The sequence below is a fragment of the Mus caroli genome, unplaced genomic scaffold, assembly GCF_978045245.1.
Source record: "Mus caroli unplaced genomic scaffold, Mus_caroli_1 scaffold_13, whole genome shotgun sequence".
Lineage (NCBI taxonomy): Eukaryota > Metazoa > Chordata > Mammalia > Rodentia > Muridae > Mus > Mus caroli.
Window position 1 is genome coordinate 73,820,824 of NW_028227268.1, and position 18,393 is coordinate 73,839,216.

Genomic DNA, 18,393 nt, shown 5'->3' on the forward strand with positions numbered 1-18,393 from the left:
TTATTTTTCAGCAATTCAGCCTTTACTTTATTTTTGAAAATAATTCTGTAGATTCCATTTTCTTCCATGAAACTAAGATCAGGCAACAAACAAGGACACACAAATTTCTCTCCAGCCTGCCCCCTGCATCTTGGCCTGGGAAGATGTGGGAAGGCTGGGAAAGGTCAAGGACCAGAGCCGGCTCAGGGCCACAGATGTCCTGATCTCAGCTGGGGCCACCAGGAGCAAGCCCTCGGGGAGGAGCCCCTGAAGCAAACCCCAGGGGAAAGAGGCATGGAGTCCACTGTCTTCCACTAGGCTGCCCCTGAATCCTCCTAAAGAATGCAGAGAGAACTAACTTTCAGAAAGGAGGGGGGCCACAGGCAAGAAGACAGGGTGCCCACGCATAGACTTTCTGCCTGCCACCGTTCCTGACAACTGGCTCCACCACGGGAGCCAGTCTTGCTTTCGTTCCTACTTTCCATCTCCCTACAACGCACTGCTCTGCTCCAGGACAAGAGCCACGTCAGCAGGGAGAGAAGTCAGGAGGCAGTGCCCCGGCAACAGCAATCCACGCTAACTCTGACAGTGAGTCCCTCTGGTTAGTCTCATCTGACCACAGATCCATTCCTTCCTCCATAATCCAGCCCCACCCTGAGGGAAGGTGCAGAAAGGGAGGATGGGTACATAAAGAGGGCTCATGGGCTGACAGGGGCCAGATCAGGGTGGAGAGAGGCCTGCTGAGGAGAGCTGGAGCTGCCAGGCTCTCTGCAGATGCCCTTGGAGACACTACAAACCTGGCCCCAACAGGCCCAACCCTCCCCATACCACACAGTGGTTTCTTGTTCAATATGCCCTAAATATACCACACAATACTCCCTTGACAACAGGAGTATAACCCTCATCCTATGATTTGTGCACTAGAATGCCACTTGGGGGCTGGCCAGGACACAAAGGGAAGATCTACAGATCCAAGAGGGAGACACTGAGAGGGAGACACTGGCAGGATGGTGTAGCCCAGGACCTGCAGGCCTGCCTCGGCTCAGCACTCGGCAAAGAGACCCAGGAGGGAAAAGCAGGTGCTGCTAATTCCAGCTAGGATCATAGCCAGTCCATGTCTGTGGGGGTGCCAGGTGCACACGCCGGCCCCGGAACTGGAAAGTGACAATGCCACGGTAGCCAGCCCTGGGGACACCAGACTTGAGGTCATCCATGACACCCAGGGCCTTAGCAAAGGCCTTGAAGCTGTCTCTGCTAGTGTACTGTACCCGCACCTCCCCCAGTTCCTTCCGATCATTGGTCCTCACTTTCTCCACCTGTAGCTGGGGGGCACCATAGACCTGGGCGAGGAAGTCCCGGTCATAGGCCTCCTGCTGCAGGTACGACAGGTCCAACTGGGTGAAGGGGACGAACTGCTGGTTCAGCTTGATGAACTTAAGATGCTGGTCAAAGAACTGCCCATGGCTCACACCCTTGCGACCAAAGGTCATAGTTCTTGAAATTTCTGGGCGAATACAAGCCCGTCCTTTCCGCTGCTCAGGTCTGCGCATCCAGTCGTCCCAGAAGGCCTTGGGCCACTTGGGCTCCAGCTCTGCCCACAGATCAGCCAACAGCAGCCATCCAAGGCCAGGAAAAAAGTCTGTTCGATAGAGCAGCTCAGGTTTGCTTGAGTCTACCATCTGCTCCTTGCCATTGTCATTCCAAGCAGACACACACCAAAGGGAGGGGTCTGTTCTCAGCAGTGGGTAGGTGGCCTGGAAGTACTCAAAGAAGTCTGGTGCCACCTCCAGATCATCCTCCACTACCACAGCAGCCGGGAACTTGAACTTGTTGAAGATCTGGCCTAGTGCCCAGCGGTAGTGCCTGGCAATCTTGTAGTAACCCTGGAACTTGCGGTGGTCTGGCTGCACGGCAATGTTACTCAGGTCCGGCTGCCGGATGTGTGTGACTGCAGTGCCATAGGAAGCAATGACCTGTGCTGTCTCTTCATGCCCACAGTCCTGACTGACAATAATGGGGAAACGCTCAGCTGAGGGCCGATAGTGTAACAACTTATCCAAGCAGCGCCGGACAGTGCTGCGGTCACAGGCAATGACCAGGATGGGGATCTGCGCTGGTGAGGGGGTCACAGGCACACGGGGCCAGGCTGGAGGGGCCACAGTGGGAACTCTCCACCTCTGCCTCCACAAAGCATAATGCTCCTTGATTTGCTGCAACAGTCCCCGCTGCCGCTCCAACTCCGCCTCAGCGTCCTCGGCCAGGTGGATGACCTCACGGGTGAGGCTGGCAGGGTCATCACCAAGGGCACTGTCTGAGGGCAGCCTGCCAGGTGCTGGGCGTGTCCAGAAGAAGAGAAGCAGCAGGGCATTCCAGCCCACAAAGATGATAGCACCCCAAAGCACAAGCCCTGCAGTCTGCTTCTTCAGCATCCTGGCCCCCGCAGGGGAGGGCAGGGGAGGGAGGGCTCAAGGCTGCCTTTGGCTTGCCTGGCTCAGGTCCCCACAGTCTAAGGGTTTATTCTTCTAGGCTGAGAGTAGGAAGAAGCCATGTACCTAAAGAGGGGGAGAGAGAAAACCAATTGTTACCTCAAGTTTGTATAATTCCACACAGCAGTGGGGAGAGGCTGGGCACAGGTGAGAGACTGAGGAAGGAGGAGAGAGGGTGGCTGACTGCAGGATTAAGCTGACATGTTCCCTCTACCACTTTAAAACGAGCTAATGAGTCCTCAGGAAAGCAATGTGACTTGGACAAGGAGGCAGAGAATGGTGCTTGTGGAAGAGAGCTGAAAAATAATAAAACAAATTGGAAAGACTCCAACTCCTGGTACCCTACCACACAGACTTCATCTCCTGCCTTTCATCCAGTCTAGGTCAGATCAGAAGGAGTGAGAGGTAAGACCATTTAACCCCCATTCCTCATGTCAAACTGCACTAAAATTACTGATTTTTTTTTAAAAATCAAATGTTCTAACTGACTTAGTGAGGAATACAATGCAAGCCAACACTTGTCTCTGTGTCCAGGTCACTTTGTTTGATACAATGATGTCAGAAGCAAGGCCAGGCGGCCTACACCACTCATGTTTATAGAGGCACTTCTCACAATATCCAAGTTATGTAATCAGCCCTGGTGTCGGTGACAGAGTAACAGATACACAAATGTGGTTTAGATACACAATGGAGCAGTATCAGCCAGAAAGAGCATAATCCTGTCAAAAGAACTGTGTTAATCAAAAGCCAAATATGTACATTTTCTCTCATTGTGGTAACAAATAACAACTTCAAAGTAGAGGAGAGGCAAGGTGTGGTGATGAACCCCTTTAATTCCAGTACTTGGGGGGAGGAGGAGGAGGAAGAGGAAGAGAAGGAAGAGGAGGTGGCGGCAGCAGTAAGCAGGTCTCTGAGTCTAAGGCCAGCCTGGTCTACAGAGCAAGTTCTAGAACAGCCAGGGCTACACAGAGAAACTGTGTCCTGAAAAATAAAAGAAGGAGGGTAGTAGAAAAGATGTATATTATTAGGAAAGGGAAAGGAGCCGGCAGTCCAGAAGGAATGAGAAGGGGGAATAGAGAGGGTGGGTACAACCAAAGCAAGATAGATGCATCTGTGTGATAGTAATATATTAACTTTAAAAGCCATGATGCCCACAACCTCAATGGCTATTAATTAGCCAATACAAATAGACTAAATGAAACAACTGAAGGCCGAAGTAGAACTGTTTGCTGATATGTGAGGGTTTCTAGAAACAGTTATACTGCAATCAATGGTAAAAACAACTAACATACAAATATTCTCATATCCACAATAATAACTAGAAGAAGTAATGGACATTAAAAAAAAAGTCTATGGAAAAATCCATGAAAACAAAATATTTAAAAATAAACTTAAGCATTCAAAAACTTGTATGAAACAAAATTACAATTTCTGAAAAACACTTCAACATCTCTCTCTCCTTCATTAAACCATACTGGAACCATCAAACACCTCAATGAAAATGCTTTTGCAGAGGCAGGCAGATCTCTGTGAGTTCAAGGTCAGCCTTGTCTACAGAGTGAGTTTCAATACAGCCAGGGCTATGCAGACAGGGAAATCCTGTCTTGAAAAAAAAAAAAAACCAAAACCCCAAAACAAACAAACAAACAAAAAGCAAAAAAGCTGTTTATGGAGCTACAAAAAAGTCAGTAGAGCTCTCAAGAAGCAGCAAACACATCGGAACACCAGGTAAACACTAACAATGAGTGGTAAGGAGGGACCTGCTTAATGAGCTATCAAAGCAGTATCCACTAAAGGCCGGCAATTAGACAGTTATGAATAAGCAGGCTAACCAATGGACTAGAACAGGGATGGAATATACAGGCATTTGGGGAAATGTAAAATTGTATCAATATTCAAGAATAATTACCAAGTGCACCACAATTTTAAAACATTAAAAACAAAATAAAACAAAACAAAGAAACAAATGTAAAGGATGGGAGGAAATCTAGTTGCACAGAAAGGCTATCTAATTATGACTCAAAATCTTGGTGTAACAAAAGAATGCTGGTATCCTTCTTACTTGAAAGATTGCTATGTAGATAGAAATTGCACAAGGAAGCCAAAGAGCCAACTGGGTGCTTCTGTAGCATCAGCCACAGATACACAACACCACACTAGAGGGAAAGTTCAAATAACAGAGGAAAAAGAAGTTTAAAAATAATATATATAGAAAATGAGCCAATAATGGTAACTTGTAAGAAATACATACCTACAGTCCTTAACCATATCAAAAACTGTTCAACTTCAAGCATAAGCAAAATGCAAATTAAAACTATCTTGAGATAATGTTACTCACCTGACTTAGTCTCTTAGTGACTGCTGAGGAACCTAAGTTCTCAATCTGGGGCTGGAGGAAATCAGTTGAACTTTAGAGTGAGTGGGTATATTTATTGTCTTTATTACAGTGATAATTTAATGGATATATATATATATATATATATATATCAAAACATTTATTTATTTATATATATTTATTGTCTTTATTACAGTGATAGTTTAATGGATATGTGTATATATATATATGTGTGTATATATATATAAATATATATATATATATATATATATATACATACACACACCTCAAAACAAACTGTACCTCTTAAATGCAAGTGTCAATTACACTCCACTAACCCTCTTCTTATAGAAAAGACACTAAGGGACTGGAGAGATGACTCAGTGGTTAAGAGCACTGTTGCTCTTGAAGAAGACCAGAGTTCAGGTCCCAGAGCTCACACAGCAGCTCATAACCATCTACATACAGCTCAGTTCCAGGGGATTTGTCTCCTTCTGACCTTTGAAGGCATCAAGAATGCATACATACAAGTAGGCAAAACACTCATACACATAACATAGAAAAGAATAAATCTAAAAAAATGTAAGACACTTTATCTTTAATATAATCATTAAGTAAAACTGGATGCAGACAGTAGGTTAAAGTATGTGTAGTGGCTGACAGCCACGGAGGTATGTAAGAGGGGACATCGCAATTCTCAGGGAATAAATACACAATGAAATCTTTGGGGCAAAGGTCTATGAAAGATGCCCTCAAGTAGTTCAGAACAGAAATTACCATAGCTACACAGACTGAATGGAGTAAGACATTAATAACAATGAATAATATCTGTATGTCACTCTGAAGGGCCATTTTTATTCCTTAAACTTTTTTTTTTCCAAATAAAGTTTCTTAAGCAATAAAATAAGGCAACATGGAGTCCATTTCCGAGTGACTTCATCCATTAGTATTGTCCCAGGTGGGGACATGCAGTAAGGGAAGCAGAGATGAGCAGGTTTACCTGGAACCCCTCAATCATATGCCTGCTCCTGCCAGGCTCTTGGAAGGGCCAGGACACAAGAATAAGCCTTGCTCTGTACTTACCCCATTCTCTATCCTATCTAAAACTTTAAATCCCAGCTCTGCAGCCCTCTGATCTGGGTCCTGTCTTTCCAAGCTCCTGACCATTAGATTTCCTCCTAAAACCAAGCACCCCCACAATCCAGAATGCCATGCAGCAGAAACCTTGAGCCGTTTCCTCTCAGCTGTGTCATTACACTACTTTCTTGGGAGATGAGAGATGCACCAGTTGCCAGGTCTCCTTCAGTCCCCTTCAGAATATGATCAATGTTGAAACTTTGCAAGAATTCCAATGGCCAGGATTTCAGGATATTCCCCTGACTTCCTGCTTTCTAAATAGGTGACCAAGTAGGGGAAAGTCTTTAAAACAAAAGGATGGGAAACAAACAGCGAAAGGAATCACCTTAAATGACTGGGATAGGACAGTGTCCTTGATTTGTCACTTCAGTTCTATCTGCAAGTTCTCAGAATGGCGGCAAATCCTCAAGAAATCCCTACATACCCTTCAAGTGATTTTACTTTCAAATGACTTGTTTTCTCTAGATGTTGAACTAGGTGCAATGCAATCACTAGAGTGCAGATCAAAGCAAGCCTGGATTGCCTGTCAGCAGGACTTTTAGCAAGTCTACAACCATTTAGAGTGGCTGGATGGCTCATAGAAAAACCTCTCTCTTCAGCTCTTGGTCTCTTCCTACCCTCCTCCTCAGCCCTTCTCTATGAACCCTCCAACAATACTTGATTCTTTTGCCACAAGAATGCACAATTCCCCTGCTGAAGCCCTAGCTGCCTCTCCAGGCAGACTCATCAAGATTCCCTGTGTCATGTTCCTACATATTCTTCAGCGCAGGACGCTCATCCATGTCTGGATGTTAGTAGTGTATGAACTTACACTGACTGTGAATGATGCTCTCTACAGCAGATGCCGTGTCTAGAGGTATGATCCTTGGCTGAAGGGGTGGAAGTTCCTCCAGGGAGCACTGCTCAGTCCCCTCTGGTACCATATGCACTTTGGTACAGATTCTAAAATAATAATAATAATCATCATCATCAAAGCCAGATACCCAAGAAGCAACAAGGCTTGCCATCAGCCTGTGTTTTTCTGTATCTGTAAGACTCAGTTTTCTCACTTCTAAGATGGAAAGCAGAACTGAATACTTCAGCAAGTTGCTTTAAGGATTGGATGAGATATTCCATAGCATATTTACAACAGTACCAGCTATAGAACAAAATAAATGCCAAGATATTCTTTCTTGATGCCTTCAGATCATAAGCGTGCACCTCCCCATTACCATCCACACCAGTGGAACCAGCAAAAGACAACACAAGGTGGGACCAGCGCCACACACTGCCAAGCCACAAACTTCAACATTTAGATGATGCACCCGCAGCCTACACAGATGCACCTGCAGCCTACACAGCGTCTTCAGTGTGGATGCCACATTCGTGCACAATCCCTCCACTGCCATTTCCAATCCAAAACGCACCCAAAAAAGTTTTCGAAGTTTTCACATTCACACACAGAGAGATATAGAGAGAGGCAGAGACAGAGAGGGAGACCAAACCCACCGACAACTTCCCTGTTTCCACTCCAATTTGTGCTGCCCATATACTCATGAGTGTGGAGCCATTCCCTGGACCATGGTGGACCTACCAGGAGCAACATTTCCTTTTTCATTAATTTATTCATTCACTTTAGATCACTATCACAGCTCCCCTCTCTCCTCTCCTCCCATTTCCACCCTACCACCCACTTCCTCTAGTCCCTCCTCCTCTTCTCCTCAGAGAAGGGGCACCCCTCCCCGTCCCCGGGGAACCAACCCGCCCTGGCACATCCAAATTGCATCAGTACTAAGTGCATCCTCTTCCCCTGAGGACAGACAAGGCAGCTAGGGAAAGGGATCCAAAGGCAGGCAAGAGACTCTGAGTCAGAGAAGTACCCACTTCAATTGTTATGGGACCCACATGAAGACCACACTGTACATCTGCTACATATGTGCAGGAGCCTAGGTCCAGTTCCTGCATGCTCTTCAGTTGGTGCTTCAGTCTCCGTGAGCCCTGTGGGCCCAGGCTGGCTGGCTCTGGAGGTCTTCCTGTGCTGTGGGAGCCACACCTTAAAAAAAAAAAAAAAAAAAAAAAACCTCATGCTTTTCTCCCACTGAAGCCAGCAGCTGTCCACAGCTCCTGTCAGGGGTTGGGCCTCACAAACCCCTTCTAACTCTAGAAATGTGAGCAGCCCTAGAAGCCTCAGAGTTATGCCAGGGTTGAAAGTTACCGTCCACTGCCAGTCCTCAGTTCACACACTCTCACCTGGATTGTTTATTATGAATATTGTTTTAAGCTGGAACCTCTGATGTTAGCTCCCCAGCTAACCTAGTCTACCTGTGGCTTCTCTCTAAATACCTTCTGGTAGCAACAGAATCTTGAACACATTAATATTAAAAGCCTTCAGAAGCTGCCACTGCCCACAGGAAAAAGATGAAAACTTCTTAGTTTCACAGAAATGGGCTTCACAACAGCAGACTTTAATCCCGATGCAATCTCATTTCCAACCACAAACGACATGGATCCAATACAATAGCCGCAGAAGGGAGGAGGGAGCGCCACAGTCCCTCGTTCTGATTCTGAGACCCTGTGACTCCTATAAGTCATCCCTAAAAGACAAGACAGCTGAGTGTGATGGAGCACACCTGGAATCTCAGCACTCGGGATGCAGAGGCAGGAGACACTCGGGAAGGTTGAGCCAAATCCAGGCTACAGATCAAGGTAGGACATTGAGGGTATTCCAGCTGACTGCCCACCAGAATCAACCACAAGGTATGAAAGGGAACCAGCCCCATTGGACTGCGACATGAAAGCCCACGAAGTTTGGAAGTTTGGGATAACTCATTACAGCAGTCATTCAGTCCTTGAAATCATGAGAAAATGGACCAGAATTCCTGAGAAGCAGGGTGAGAGCTCTCTGGACCTGCTCCCTTCAGGTCCCTAGCCCCAGTCTTGAAGACTACTGTACTTACATTTCTTACCAGTATTTTTATTGGGGGGCAAATAACAAATTGCTTCAAAATTGGCTTCAAACTGTAACAATCACCTATTTCCTCATCCAATATCAATAGCTGAAGAATTTAGAAAGTGGGGCATAGAGGGAAGGGCCTGTCTGTTTTACATTGGGACCTCGGGTTGGAAGACTCATAACCTAAGGCTAGCCTCCAGTAGATGCATGGTCCATAACACATGTGTAATCTAATGTTGATGTTGACTGGGACACTGGCTGGAGTCACCATCATGTGCTCCTTCATGTGGCCCAGGCTTCCAGTGAACTCAGTGGCTGGGTTCCAAAGAGAAGGAAGTGCTCCAAGACGTCAACAGCATGGCCAGTTGAAGCCTTTTCTTTAGGCAGCCTTGGCTCACTTTTGCTTTATTCAGTTCCTAAGGAGACTGCCAGTTCCTACCATTCCTAAGAGAGAGCAATGAGGTGGAGAGCCGGCTCAGCTGTTAAAAGCACTCGCTGCTCTTCTATAGGACCCAGGTTCTACTTCCAGACCTAGATGGCAGCTCAGAACTCTCAGTAACTCCAATTCAAAGGGCCTCTTTAGGCCTTTGAAAACAACAGGCATGCAAGTGCTGCACAAACATACATGCAGGCAAAACATGTATATGCACAAATATTTTTTTAAAAAGAGAAATGAAAATGGCAAACCCTACCAGTGTGTGAGAAGAGGACAAAGTTAAACTGCAACAGCACTTATGAACAAGGCCACTCGAAAACTCTTTTGCCATATTTTCCTTTTAACGATAGAATATCCTTTCTGAGTTCGAGGCCAGCCTGATCTACAAAGTGAGTTCTGGACAGCCAGGGCTATACAGAAAAACCCTGTCACAAAAAAACAAAAACAAAAACAAAAATAGAATATCCTAGGCTGGGCATGGTGGTACATGCGTTTGATCATGGTACTCCAGAGACAGAGGCAGGCAGATCTCTGTTGAGTTCAAGACCAGCCTGGTCTACAGAGCAAACTCCAGGACAGCCAAGGTTACATAGAAAAACCCTGTCTCAAATACATACATACATACATACATACCCAAAACAAAACAAACAACAAGAGCAAGCAAACAAATAACAAAATAAAATATCCATCAACCCTGACCTGAGTTTTTAATATATCAGTTATGAGATTTACCTGTAATATACACACTCAGTTTAAAACTTGCTTTCATGTTTCCCGTGTTTTTAGGACTCCTTTGAGGAAATTAGCAGGTGAACCCACACCACCACGCACAACAACATTTGCACCATGGTGGGGTGAGACCTGAGTCTCGGCCTGAAGGTTCAGCTAGCTGCCAGGTGGCTCTGGGCAAGTCCTGCCAGTCCCTCTGGGGCCTTCTCACATTCTAATCTGAAGGAGCGCATAAGAGCAGGCTCCTTTCTAAGACGGTGCACATAGTGCAAGCTTGCCTACTACACCTGATGATCCTCCTGCCTCAGCCTGCAGAGTTCTGATATTATAAGTGTGCACTAGCACATCTAGCTTCTAACACTCTGGATTCCATGCTTGCCCCTCTCTGTCAGAGGCTGTTTCTTAGGCAACGAGTAAACAGCAAACAGTCAACTTCCAACTAGGAGCAGTAGAGCAATCATTACTCTAGCCTTACAACTAAGTCTCGAGATGGAAGAACCGTTGATGAACTGTCCCTCCTGTTTCTGCTTTGCCAGTATGATAGCAAGCACAGCTTAAACAAGTACAGAGCACACAGTGTCCATCACAGATAACAGCTCTCTAAGTGAATTACTTTCTTGTTAGACTCTGTATGATGTACCAGGCTCCATAATTTCAGAGGGAAAGAAGAACTGAAAAGAAGTCTGAGTAGACATGCTAAATAATTCAAGAGTATAGAGGGTAAGACCTAGGAGGGATACAGGCTATTCACCTGGGAATAGGTCAAAGGGAAACACAATGCTGCTATAGCCTGGCACCAGACAGAGAGCCCTGAAGCCGTTACCTGAAGAACCTCTGCCTCAGTTCCTCTTCTGTAAACAGACAACTGACTTTCGTCTTCTCCACCGTCCTTGATGTCTGGATTAGAATGGCAATACCTTGACATCCTAAGCAGAAAGTGAGTTTAACCTGTTGCAATGACATGGAGTTTGAACACACTGTAATACAGCCTTCTGAGAAACAGAAGCGGGGATGTAATGTTGCCATCACTGGTGATCTCCATACTAAAAAGTCAAAGACTAGGACTAGAAACGGGAAGACCCCAGAATCAAGGACGCTCTAGTCTAAATAGTATTAAAAATGACAGGCAATAAAGCTGGCCAGCAATATTCAAGCACGAGAGCCTTACAGTAGCCAAGGTTAAAGAAAATGAAGCTTCACCAGAAGGCCACTCTTCCATGGAGACATCGAATGGGTGGGCCACAGTCCCTCTGAACCACATTTTGAACAATGGGGGGCTCTGCACCTCTTGGGAGCCCCCTGTTCCAAACATACTAGAAATGAGGCTAGGAAAAAAAGTTTTCTTGCCAAATCACATATTTCAACATTGAGTCAAATTTTCCTTGTGGCTGAGCAAAAGCCAGCCCTAGTAACTTATGAAGCCTGGACGCTGGGGTGAGGCTTGCATAAAGTCCACTTTCCACTCCAGTCCCCCACTTCTTCAGGGCGATCCCATCTCTCCCCTGCCCTGCCCCGCACCCAAGGTGCCCTCCTGCCTGAGTTTCACAACAGCCCCTCCTGGAGAAGCCACCCTCCCTCCAGCAGCTGAAGGCCAGGAATCCTGTAGCTGTGCGTTAAGTTCCCACTTCCCCGCGTGGGGGAGACTGCGCGCTGCGCGGCCCCGGGCGGGCCCGCCACTCTCACCGCCCTGGCTTTGGAGCACACTCGGGACTCAGACCTGACTCCCCTGGCTGCGCGGCCTCCCTCCTCCGGGGTTCTTGCCCTCCTGGGACAAGCCCCAGGACTGAGGACGCTGGCGTCCCCCGGCCCAGCTCACCGGATCCTCTCAACTCACCCCGCCTGGAACCAGGCTCGCCCCGACTGGCAACACCCAGCGCTGGAGCGGCCTCGTCCGGTCTGGTTGGCCTTCCTGCTAGCCGGCAATGTGGTCCTTCCCCGGGAGGGCGGGGCGGCGCTCCCCAGCCCCTAGGCCCCTCTGTTGGTCCCCGCCCTGCCACGGGCGAGTCCGCGCTGGCCCCTCCTTCCAGGGCCTTCCTCTACTGCTCACTTCCTGATCACCGGTCAAGATCTAAACAACGGGTCTTCCCAAGTCCCCCAACTTCGAAAGGCAGTGGTAGCAGAGATGTTTGTTTGAGGCCTTTTCCCTCTCAGTCGCAGCTCCTGTGTAGATGCCAACCCCACTCACACCCTGAGCCTTGTCCAGTACAGACTTTTCCCAAGAGTGTCCCTTGTCCAGCCCAGTGAATCCAGAGATTCACCGACTTTGAGGGGTGCAGCACTTGGTGGCGTTAGAAGCGTTTCCTCAGCAAGAAGAGCGTTCACCAACCTCAATACTAAGAACCTGGGAACCATTCCCATATGCGAGGCAAGTTGCTGACTATTAGTTGAAAAAAACAGCAAGAGAGGGGTGAGGGTGCGCAAGCAACAAGTATTCGGTTTCAAAAGGGAAGCTAGGGAGGAAACACCTGCTGCCCAAGGTGGGTAAGAGCCAGCCCGCCGGTTCAGTTCTTTCTTGTGTGTGTGTGTGTGTGTGTGCCCCTTTATGGGTGGGGGGAAACCAAAGTTAGGCCTGTACACTGAACCTAAGTCCTAAGGAGGAAAGAATCAATCACAGGCTTTCAGAGTAACCCTAAAAATGAATGGGAGGGGGACGGAAACCCCTGGATCTGTATTCCCTGGTATTTTAAAGCAAAAGAAACATGGAGGGGCCTGGGAGCGGCAGGGAAGACTCATCAGGACCCAGCTGAATAGAGTACTTGGTAAGGAATACCTCAATCGGAGCCTCAAGCAGCCTGAGAGGGGGAGGAAAGATGACAACCAGGAGTTTCAGGGTCTGATTTAGATGTCAGCAGTGGCCCCAGAGCACAAACTATTTCTGAGATCAGAGCCCTGCATTATTAGCAACCCCCAGTAAGCCACATCTCACTGACTGGACCATTCTGGAATCAGAGATGTCTGGGAATTCCTACTGTCCACTCACCATGGTACCACAGCCCCCACTGGCTCCCACATCCTGCTGTGCCTGGCCCTCTGCATAAGCCTTGGCTCCCACCACCCTTGGATCTTTCACCCATGAGGGGAGCAGAAAACCACAGGCTGCTCAGCAAGTGACTTTTCAGAGGCTTTGCCAGTTGATTACTAGATATACTCAACCTCAGACAGACCCTCCTACCTACAGACTTCATCACTACCTGTTCCAGTGTCCCCAAGTTAACCAGTACTTTTAGTGGTATGTGTTTTCTGAGTGTTATTCACTAACTTGTTTGTACAAGACACCAGGAATTATGCAGGAAGTAGAGAGTGCCTTAAGGGCCCTGTGGGCAGGTGAGGAAGTAAAACAAAATTGTCAGGAGACACTAGGAAGCTGCCCTTCCTTCCAAGCCTGTTTCCTTGGCCTCTCTGTACACTCTCCCGGCATCTCTGCAGAGCACAGCAGGGAGAAGTCTGAGGCTTTGGGTGTAGGGAAGCTGTTAAGTCAGAAGTCATAGCCAGATTTTAGATTTAGGCATTTCAGCTTCCAAACCTGGTACCCTGGTACCCTGGTACCCGAGTCCTTGAGAAGGACTGCTGAGATGGCTTTGTGCCCATGTGACACGACACAGTGGGGCAGCGGAGAAGCTTCAGAGCAGCAGCTGGAATTCTGCCCTCACGTAGAGGAAAGGGCTGACGCATGAGTGAGGAGGGCTGTGTGTGGGTGTGGTGTGTGTATGCCCACTATTTCCAGTTTAGCTGACTGCCACAGACTGTGACAGGAAAGTCAAGCCCATGCATGTGCCAAGAGAATGTCAATGTTTATATACTTTAGGCCTCTTTCTACTTCCCATAAAAAGGAATTAAGGGACTTACAGCCTTCACACTCAGTGCCAAAGTATGAGAAAAAAAAATGACCAAGTTCCCTGGATGTGTAAAAAGTTGGGAAACTGGCCCATAGATAACCAAAATATAAGGAGCGCAAATCACCATCCTGGATGAAATCCATACATAGTGGGTCCTGAAGATGGTGAAGACGGAGCAGCCCAGGCCATGTCAGAGTGACTTTCCTGCCAAGGCACTTAGACAGGAAGCAGGTCAGAACACAGTAACTCCCCACCACATCCATCTCTTCAGCCCTTTGTTTAAATTCCAAGGCTCACAAAATGATCCCCAAATGCAAAAAGGCTACCCTGCCTCTGGAAAAAAAATAGGCTACAACATAGAATTTGGATTGGGTAAATTTTTAAACAAGGGTAATAGTATTTGGTCTAAGAAACAAGCACGTATCAGTACTGAGGCCTTGGGCTCTAGAGAGGTTACACTAGGGAAGAAAGTAAGAAATCGGAGCTGTGTGTCTAGACTCCGGGGATGAGCCTGGGATCAGATTATGTGCAAATGGAAAAAACAGGAAGATCTAGTCACAGGATAACAGAGAATTAAGAGGTAATATGCTTGCCTGCCTACTCTGCTACCACCAAAAAGGAACTTTAAAAAAAAAAAAAAGTAAAAACTTCCAGGAAATTGATCCTCACAAACTCCAGCCTGGCTACCTGAAAGTGTTTGCAGTTTGGAAAGGACTTATGCTCTGAATTTCTCAAGAAACCTTGGCGTAAAGCCGCAAGAGGAAACAAAACCAAAGTGTTAAACTGGTGTTTAAGTTTCCTTTCTCATTCTTCCTAACATGTCTGTCCCAAACCACATAGTGATAGAGAAAGAAACTCAAGCTTACTAACAATGTAGACACTGAGCAATGCCTCTGAAATCCTTCATTAGCTACCTGCACTTCCTTTAGAATAAAGGTCTAAATAAATGCACTTAAAAATTCCTACACAACGTGTGATTAAATTTACCACCAGTCCTGGCTAAACAGCCTGACACACTTGAGTGTGGTACCCTAGCAATCTGCTGATCCCATGAGAAGGCTGGAAAGAAGTGTCTGACCGAAGAGTCACAGGAGATGGGAGAGCTGGGTTCTGGCAGCTGAAAGCCTCTATCTAGCTCATGTTAAAGAGGAGACGACTTACCAGAGAGGCTGCCAGGGCACCCAGTTTCTCTCTCTGGCAGGCTGATGCTAAAGGCAACTGCACAAGTACAATCAGCATATGCCACACCCCTTCAGTGAGCTCTTCCTGCTCAGGGCCTCCGTAGCTCTTCCTCAAACTAGAAAAACAATCCCCACACTCTTCCTTAAAGAGGGAAAGCAGATAACAGACCTGACACTTTGAAAGACATCAATCAGTGCAACACACCTCCTTAGTACTCTGGGTGCTTTAGGTTCTCACAGGCCAGGAGGGACTCCTCAGGAGGATGAGGAAGTCTTCTAGAACATATCATGCCCTATAGGTCACTCAGGAGGCACTGCCATAAGAAATCATGATCCCCATACATAAGCAAAGACTGGCAGCCATGCATTTATTGAGTGGATGGAGGGAAGGTGACGCATCCAACTATGATTCACACATAGAAGTCTGGTCTCTTCAGGAGTCCAGACAAGCTTCAGACAAGATAAACAGCTCAGAGCCAGAAGACCTATTCAGGGCAGACTTCTCAGGCTTCAGGCCACTGAGGAAAGACAGGGACTCCTATGACAAGAGGAACAGTCGTTGTCTTCAGTGACTGCGATGTCCCTCTGTAATTGACTTACAGGCTCAATAAGTCTCGATAGCCCTGGCCAGCATATGCTGTCTCAAATTCATCCACCGAATCTCTTGCTTTTTGCTGTTGACATCATCACTAAGAAAAGCAGGCACCTTGGTATAAGTAAACTGAGCTTCCCAAAAAATAAAAACCATCCAAGCAAGGTGCAGGCAGGTACCAAGATAACTAAGAACAAACTTGCCTGGGTGATGTACAACCGAAAGAGAAATGAAAGCCCAAGAGATGTCAGTTTGGAGGCGGTTGTCACCTGAGAACAGATGGGATATGACTGGAGAGAAAAGGTCCAGCACCCACTCCAAGAAATACAGTTCTGTCTTCTCTCTAGCTCTTCTTAAAACTTCTATCCCCAAAGCTGACAGGACCCCTCAACTGAAGTTTTCCTAAAACTGTCCACCTTTATATAACATGATGAAACCATTGCCCGGCAGGCCTTCAATCAGTATGTCTGCTGTGGCTCTAGCCAGCACGTTCATTCAATAAAAGAACGAACTTCCATTCAGAGCTTTTCCATGTGTTACGATAAACAAGAAATCCAGTAGAGTCAATGTTGCCGTTTTATATGTGCAAGGCCCAGGGTACTTTCAAAATGTAAAATTATTCTGTTTGTTCCTAGTAGCAACCTGACTGAAATATCTTCTAGTGTGAGGAGAACAGGACAGAGGTAATTATCATATCTCAACTTGCACATTGACCAGGAGAGTCTGAGCTCGACCACAGATTTTACTGTTCCCCAAACTCAAGCTCTGTTTGTGTTCTTTCCAGGAGATTTCATGACCTAAGCTTCCTTACTGCGGAAGGAAGGAGGCAGAGAGATGGTTTAGTAAGCTATCTAACCATTTCCTACCCTCCAGCTCCCTTCCCCGCCTCCCTTGAAGTCTTACTCTGTCAACAGATTCCCCAAACAGAGCATCGGCCAGAGTAATCCACTTCAGCCTTAGCCCAGACTGATTTGAAATCCTATTATCTCACTGGAAGAAAGGCTTTGAAAGGCAACTAATCCAACAGCCCTCCTGAAGCCCGATTTCCTTGCGGGCTCTCCTTGACCTAACCTCACCTACCTAAACTCGCAATCCTTTCCCAGCTATTCACTGTACTGTCAGTGCGGGACGGGAAAGAAACAACTCTACCCCCTTAGAGGAGTGAAGCCGAGGTGACCATCAGGATAAGGGTTCTTATCAGGACACGGGTGCTGTGACTTCCGACATGGCTGCATTCCCAGACCTTTCCCATTCACGCTCCCTGTACAACAACAAGGTAGTAAGTAATAAAGTCACCGAAACCTTACCTTTCTTTTCTTCTCTCTGTCGCTTCCCTGAAGATCATCAACCCTGCCCCATCCCCCAACCTAACACTTCATTTCCAAAACTGAGAATCAGGTCCCCCAAAGTACAGCTTCTCTCCACTTATCCAGATCCAAAGTCCATGGCCACGTGGACCCTGATGGGGAGGAGTCTGGGGGGGAAGGGGTGTGTCCGGGCCCCTCCCCCCCCACTGCTGACTTCAGTGTCCCTCCCAGGCGCGTGTTACATCCCTTCATCCAGCTGGCTTTTACAGCTCAGAGGCTAGTGGTAGAGAGATTGCAGGGATTAGGCCATCTCTTGCTCAGACAAGAGAAGTCATCCTCTGGTCCACTTGTGTTCTGCCGGGGCTCAGGAGAAGAAACAGGCTTTAACACCAACATGGCCCGGGAGGCTGATCTCTGTGGGAACCTGTGGAACATTTAAACAGTATGACACTCTAATCTAATACATGCCCCAATGGATTTCTAAGACTTCCATATTCACCACACTCCTTTACCGTGTTCAGTCAACAAACTCTCTTGAGTATACCACACAATTTGTATAAAAAGTACATCCTTCATGCACATACTGTATCCCCATCATTTTGAGCATATGTGTTTATGTGTGTTTGTGACATGCCTATTCTCAGAGCAGAAATGTTACCAAAAGTACTGTCGGTATGGGAAGACTGTCTTCTAGAAAATACAGAAATAGGGTCTACTGTTCTCTAAAACACCACTTACTAATCCTCTCTCTCAAGCTTCTCTGGGAGTTCAGTGTTTTAATCTCCTACCTCCTGTCAATCCTACCCAGCACTAGCCTCTGGTGCCTTTCACAGGCATTCCCTGCAACCCTCACCTCCCCCCACTGTTTCCAAAACTATGCCAAGGATGCAATTCCAAATTTCTTTCAAACTCCTTCACAGGACCACTCCCGAGAGCACGCTCCTGGAATATTTGAGGCCTGTGTCCGGTTTGTAACAGCCCCAATTTCTCAGTTTGGGAGCCCTTCCTGTTGCCCCATCCCCTGTCAGTACGTACACACACACACACACACACACACACACACATACACGCATAGACCCCCCTCTTCCTGTAGGGGCGTGGCCGACACATGACACCCCCCACCCCTCAAGAACTTAACTCCTCCCACCCTTCCCTTCCAAACCCCGCGCTCGGCGCTCGGCGTTCTCACGGCACAGTGACACTGAGACCCTCCCTGTACTCAGAACCCTCCCTTCCGCTGCGCCTAGGACTCAGTCCCTCCCTGCACAGGCTGCTTACCTGGGCCCCGCCCATCGGTCCGGGCTGGGAGCCTCCGCCCTCCCGGCTCCAGATCCAGGCCGGGGCCCGGTCCCTGCCGCCCGCAGGCCCCACCCCCTCGACCCCCTGCGGCCCGGCCCTCCCCCTCGCGCTCCTTCTCCCCTCCCACCAGACACCGCAGCCACT

At 47.5% G+C, this 18,393-nt stretch overlaps 1 protein-coding gene across 15 annotated transcripts; it reads right to left on the minus strand.

Moving 5' to 3' along the window:
• Mgat1 (alpha-1,3-mannosyl-glycoprotein 2-beta-N-acetylglucosaminyltransferase) lies at positions 1 to 18,316 on the minus strand. Of its 15 annotated transcripts, none has more exons than XM_085830065.1 (7): positions 18,229 to 18,316; positions 16,951 to 17,374; positions 10,858 to 10,960; positions 7,822 to 7,969; positions 7,426 to 7,506; positions 6,749 to 6,879; positions 1 to 2,531 (listed from the first exon to the last, which is right to left on the minus strand). In XM_085830065.1, exon 7 carries the CDS (start codon positions 2,406 to 2,408, stop codon positions 1,065 to 1,067), a length of 1,344 nt encoding a protein of 447 aa, XP_085686191.1. In that variant the 5' UTR covers positions 2,409 to 2,531; positions 6,749 to 6,879; positions 7,426 to 7,506; positions 7,822 to 7,969; positions 10,858 to 10,960; positions 16,951 to 17,374; positions 18,229 to 18,316; the 3' UTR covers positions 1 to 1,064. The 15 variants fall into 15 exon arrangements, with proteins under 15 accessions (XP_085686191.1, XP_029339538.1, XP_085686190.1 ...); XM_029483678.2 differs by having other exon boundaries at positions 7,801 to 7,969; XM_085830064.1 differs by lacking the exons at positions 6,749 to 6,879; positions 7,426 to 7,506 and having other exon boundaries at positions 7,801 to 7,969.
• Positions 18,317 to 18,393: the final 77 nt, after the last annotated feature.